Source organism: Uloborus diversus, chromosome 8 (genome assembly GCF_026930045.1).
Source record: "Uloborus diversus isolate 005 chromosome 8, Udiv.v.3.1, whole genome shotgun sequence".
Taxonomy (NCBI): Eukaryota; Metazoa; Arthropoda; class Arachnida; order Araneae; family Uloboridae; genus Uloborus; species Uloborus diversus.
This window is the reverse complement of record NC_072738.1, coordinates 143,652,506-143,658,505: the sequence shown is the minus strand read 5'-3', so window position 1 is coordinate 143,658,505 and position 6,000 is coordinate 143,652,506. Positions and strand designations below refer to the sequence as shown.

The following is a 6,000-nucleotide window of genomic DNA, read 5'->3' as shown; positions in this document are numbered from 1 at the left end:
TTCCCCGACTTCGTTGCTTTGGCAAAAAGTTATACACGGAGGATAAGTGACCACCTCTGCAAACATTGCCAGAGTTACGGACCCTTTAAGAGAAAATGACCAATTTTAACTCCGAGCCTTACATCTGCATAACTGTTATTGTAAAAACTTAACAATAACACAAAAACTAACATTTTTGAGAGGGGGAATTTTCGCAATTTACCGAATGAACTTGAACTCTTGGGCTAAGTTATGAGCATGTACACATACTTGAACATAATTTTAAGAGTCATTAGGCTTAGAACAACTATATTGTCTCTAGGTTTGCCAAATGAGGATATTTTTGGAAGGTCACAGAGACTGCCCCAGGAGTTGCCCCTGATAACAGCGGGCCCACCTGGTAAATTAACTCACGAGTTGTCACTGCTGCAAGCATATTCTGACTGAAGCATGGGACAGTTGGTATTGTATTTCTATACTTGAAAAGTTTCCACCTTTTTTTCCTCAGCTTATAAAAAATGCAAAATGAAAGAAACAACACATTAGTATAAGAGACGGCCCTCTTATATTTCAGGGTTTTCAATTCCTTCAGTGTACTTTATTGCTTGTAATAATTAAACCTACGGGCTTTTCAATATCTGCCTTATCATTTATAGTTGTATTTGATTGTGCCCCCCCCAAGACTCAATGCCCCCCCCCCCACCACCACCACACACACCTTAGTACATACACATTAGAAACTTTTATCATGGCTAAACAGGATATAAGGTGGAAAAAAAAAATTTATTTTCAAAATGAAATTCTGGGCAAAAGATGTTAAATTTACATTAAAATAGAGTTAAGAATTCCAGCCTTTTTTTTTTTTTTTTTGCATTGAAAAAAAGGTTCCTTGTAACCCAGGAACACATCAACAATTGTAATGGTGTAATTTGTAATTTTGTTTGATAATGACTTATCACACAAAGGTAAATATTTTATTTGTAACACAAGAACAGTAATCTGGCTGCACTTGTAGTCTGAAGAAAAATTAATTTCTTAAGTGTTCAAAATAGCAAACTAATCAAAAATGAATACTTACTAACACTAGCACATACACAAGAAATTCTAGTTTTTATTGTGATAAAATATTCAATTAATAAGCAAAACTACTTACTGTTCAAGCTCACAACTCTTTCCTTTTTTGTCTCTGTAAACTAATATGTAATAACCTTGTCATTTTATATTACATTGATGATTGAAAAGGAAATATTAGCTAATGTGTATATAGTCAAAACAGTCACAAATAAAGCTATAAATTTAATTCTGATTTATTGAAATTTAAAATCATATCTGTTACAGAAAATCAGGACATTAATTTCTTGTTTAAAAATAAAACACTTGAAGTTTTTAATAAGCATATGAAAATAGTTGAATGAAATAAAGAAAATGAAAAGGAATACACAAATTACAATGAGATGACAGAAAAAAGTTGGATGAAATTTCCAGACCAATAACATTCGAAAGCATGAATTGTTGAATAGGGATACATTGTTTATCACAGTTCACATGCCATTTTTGCACCCCCCGAACTTTAGTTCTACAAAAAATTTAATCAATTAATATTAGCCCTTTATCTTTAATTACAAAAATAAAACAACTCGTTTTTAATCAAATTGTTGAAAATAATTAGCAGTACTTTGAATTAAGACTTAAATTATAAATTATGTGCCCTTTTAAGTTGAGAAAGGGGGGGGGGGGATTATATAATGCTGGCAAACAAAAAAAAAAAGAGAAAATATACAGTATATTTACAAATAGTAAGCTCATTTCCTTATTGACATGAAAATTTAAACCTGACACAAACGAATAGGAATATCTTATTTACATTCTCATAAGATGTGTTTCTTAATCCAGTTTGACGCTTGATGATGCTCAAAAATTGAGTGTTGAATAACATCAGTTTCATTGCAGTCAAATACAAACACTTGCAAACATTCTTGCAATAAATTTTCAAACTTCAATCACAACAATATTGAAATATACAAAATGCTACCTATTTCATACTTATGATAAGACTTAAATGAAATTACATTTTAGTCACTACAGCCAAAATATTACCTTACAACATAAAATTACAGACAAAAAAGAATTGTTGTTGATCTGTCCGTCTAATTGTTAGAAAAGAACATTGATTTAATGTATGGTATAAAATGGATATTATTAAATGAAAATGTTTAAAAAGTGAGGAAGATAAAAGGCACACAAAAATATGCTTCAAACAATGATTTAGATGACAACTTAATAAAAACACAGTATAAGTCAATTCTTTAGAACACAATAGGGCCAATTTTTCTTTAACTTGGTCACACTTTGCCATTTGAGGTTGACATCTAGAAACATTCATCTTTCCCCCAATGGCCATTTGTTAATTCTTTCTTCTTAATCCTCTTCCTATGCCATGGCCAGGAACTATAAATCACAGCACATAGTAAAAGAATTATATTGAAAGTTTTATTGAAATAAATAAATATATATTTGAAAAATGAAAAAGTACTAAAATTAATTTACGTGTACAGTGAAATCCCGTTACAACAAACTCCAAGGGACCGATAAATATTTTGTTGCAACGAAATGTTTTAAAACTTGCAAATCTACATGCTAATATAATTAAATTTGCAATATTTACCATTAATAACAATCTGAAATATAAATAAACACATTATTTATTCTGAAAAAACAAAGAGAAAAATATTGAACCTTCTACTTTTATTCATTACTTGTCATCACAAAAAGTGTTGGTATTTTCTTTTGTATAAGAGGTTTGGTTTCAGAGAACATCAAAAAAGATTCTAATTTATGATCGTCACTTATATTAACAACAAGAAAAGCTGAAAACATTCTGAACCCCTTGCAAATTAGAAGGGTGCCTTACGTTTGGTGCGCAGAAATTGACTGTGCATGGCTAGACACGGGCTTTTGTTGCCACACATCAACTAACATTCCAGCATAAGTGGATTTCTACCTTGAACGGCTCTGTTTCGAAAGTTCAAATGAGCTTTCACGTTACGACTAGCGAAAGCCGTTTCATACTTTTTGAAAACAGCATTAAGTAAAAATATTGAAACTGATGTTGCAAAAAAATTTTTGTTTCAACAAATCTTTGAAAAAAAAAATTTGTTTTGTTAAAACGAGATTTTTTGTACATTAAATCTTAATGGGTGTTAACACATTGACTGCTAGAGACGAGATGACTCGTCCTCCAGAATTATGCTGCATGCGATAGGGAAGAGATAACTCGTCCTCCAGCCAACACGTTGCTATATTTTTTCAGTGGGTTCCATTTCCATCGGCTTTCATGATGGCTGTTCTGCCGCGCATAGACGAACACTTAGAGAAGGTTCAAAAAGAGAACACAAGATGGTCACTACTGCGTTTGCTGTGAAAACATTTTCTGATGCAAGCAGGAGTGCGCGCGATCAAAAGAGATAGTGTGCGAGTTTTTTGTGCTGTAGTCTGTGAGTAAATAAAAACGTAAATGAGCAAACGTAAGTATATGTCGCTCGATGATGCAGAGAAATATGTTAATTTATCTGATGATGAACGACGATGATGACATTGACAGGGATCACGTTATGATGCAAAACATGTGCGTCCAAACCTACCTTATGTGTTGTCCCTTGCTTTAAAAAATATCACAGTGTAGAAAATTTTAAATTATATATATATATATATATATATATATATATATATATATATATATATATATATATATATATAGAATTTGTTTTATATGCTGTATTATTCATGAAAAAGTCCAACAAAACTGTTTTCCTTCAAATTGTTTCAAATAATTAGCTTAGCGCAGGGAGTCCATATATAGTCTGTCGACGATGCAGTCAATGTGTTAAAACAGGACCAAACGTTTTGTTTGTTGTAACGGACATTTCGTTATATCGGTACAACACTGAATTTGAAAAAGTACAGTTGTGTAACTGACATGTTATCACATATCTATGTTACAAGAACTGTATGATTTATGGGCATTCCTTAATGGAGGAAGTGGTCCAAAAACAAGCTAGGGTTGAAATACCGGCTACCAGCTAGAAATGGGGGAAGGGGGTTGTGTGCAGTCGCAAGAATGGTACCGAATGGATCAACAGGATGGGGAAAAAGAGTAGAGAGCAAATGACCTTGTCTCTTCTTCAAAACAAAGTATATTATATGGGCTTTTTTGCAGGGTACTTCTTTGAAAATATGCTTGTTTAATGGTGGTTAGTACACCATAAGCTTGAAGTACTGGATGTTCAGAAAACAGGTTATCCAGGGTTCATACACTTTCGGTTAAAAAAAATTCTCCGACTTTTCCAGGTTTTCCCTCGTTTAAAAAATTCTAGGTTACTCGTTTCATTCAAAATTAAGTTTAAGTTACAATATTTTGAAATAATTAAAATTATTTAAAGTAGCAATGCAAAAGAACTGAAATTTTTCCTCTTAGATTTAGAAAAAAAAAAAGCATTGGAAACTTTTTCTTTCTTCTCTGAAAAGTTTTTTTAAAAAAATTAAACATTTTGTTGAAAATTGATTTCATTTGCTTACTACTTGTTGAAAACTAAGTACTTTGATGCCACGTGTCATGCGTAATATTGGAGTTTTGCTGTAATTCGGCAGCAATCTTTTGGCATCCGCTTTTGGTTTACAATACTTCTTTTAATTTTCTTATTAGTAAATAACACAAAACATATTGAGCGAAATGCAAAGCTATTTTTCAGTAAAGTATGATTAACTTGTTGCATTGATCAGAATACCATATTATACATAACAAAAATCAATATCTGCCGATCATAGGCCGATGCTAATAACAGACATGTGATCCAAACAGAATGAAAAACACTGAAATGGCATGGCTGTGTGAGCCAACACAACACTGTAATAATAGAGATTGGGGTGCAAAATTAGAAAATTCCCTGACTTTACTCTGACATTTTTAACTAAGTCATTTTCCCTGACAATTCCAGGTTTTCTCGGAGCGTACGAACCCTGTTATCAATGGTGGACCCAAAGCATTACATCACTTTCAGACCATGCAGTTATTGATGCTTGATAGTTACTATAATGATTTAAATTAACCTGCAGAAGGGACATTTAGGGGGAGGGAGAATTAAACTCCAGCAAACAAATGCAGGTACTTAAATATTACACTATCAAAAACATCAAAACAATTAAAGAGTTTTCAAAATAACCTGTTTTTCTAGTGGAATCCATTTTGTAAAATTGTACTACAGATGCCCTGTCGTTTGTCATTAAGAGGAAAAGGCAAGCATTTCGGATGTAATAAATATCAATGTTAAAACAGTATATTACCAATAACAGCAATATAGTACAATACTTGTCTCCCCTGTGAAAAGTTGTGCTTTGCTGGATTTTGTGACTGGAGTTGAAATCCTATATACAACTTTTCAATAGTTTCGTAAAACAAAAAAGTAATGATCCAAAAAGTTCCCTGTACTCTCTTTTTATTAAAATATTTTTAAAGAAATTCATTAAATTTTGTACTATTATTTATTTTTCCAAATAAAAAAGGCAATCTGCATTTGGAAGTGCTGAACATATAGTAAAGCCCAAAGACAAAGACCTAAATTCGAAGAGTTGGTAAGTATGTTGAAATATTAGAATTATAAAAAGTACCTGTGGCAGGAGTAATATTTAATTTCAGTCTTTGCATTTCTTCAGCCAAGCAAAGTGCAACAGGTTGTCTATCTTCCCTTTTTTCAACTTTAGGAGGAGCTCTGCTTTGCACAGTAACAAATTTGTTTTCTTCATTCTCATCTTCATTTTCATAATAATCTTGAAAATAATAAACAATATATTTGTGGGCGAAATTGAATACATTCAAACGAGATCACTAAAATATTAAAGAAACAAACAAATTAAGAATCCTAAAAGCTCAGGAATAATTTTTAACTGGCCAAGTTAATTTTAATAGTATATAGTTTAGAGTAGCTAGCTCATTGATGGTTAATGAACATATTGCAACATCTAGTA

The 6,000-nt window shown here is 31.8% G+C and overlaps 1 protein-coding gene across 1 annotated transcript in view; it reads right to left on the bottom strand.

Annotated features, from left to right (window-relative positions):
* Window positions 1–1,282: 1,282 nt before the first annotated feature.
* The window catches only part of LOC129227596 (protein maelstrom homolog), a 44,375-nt gene continuing 39,657 nt past the window's right edge, over window positions 1,283–6,000 (bottom strand). Inside the window, exons 11-12 of the mRNA XM_054862178.1 lie at window positions 5,644–5,802; window positions 1,283–2,427 (exon numbers count right to left, since the gene is read on the bottom strand). Of these exons, the coding sequence (XP_054718153.1) occupies window positions 2,384–2,427; window positions 5,644–5,802 (203 nt within the window). The 3' untranslated portion in view covers window positions 1,283–2,383. The remainder of the gene's footprint in view (window positions 2,428–5,643; window positions 5,803–6,000) is intronic.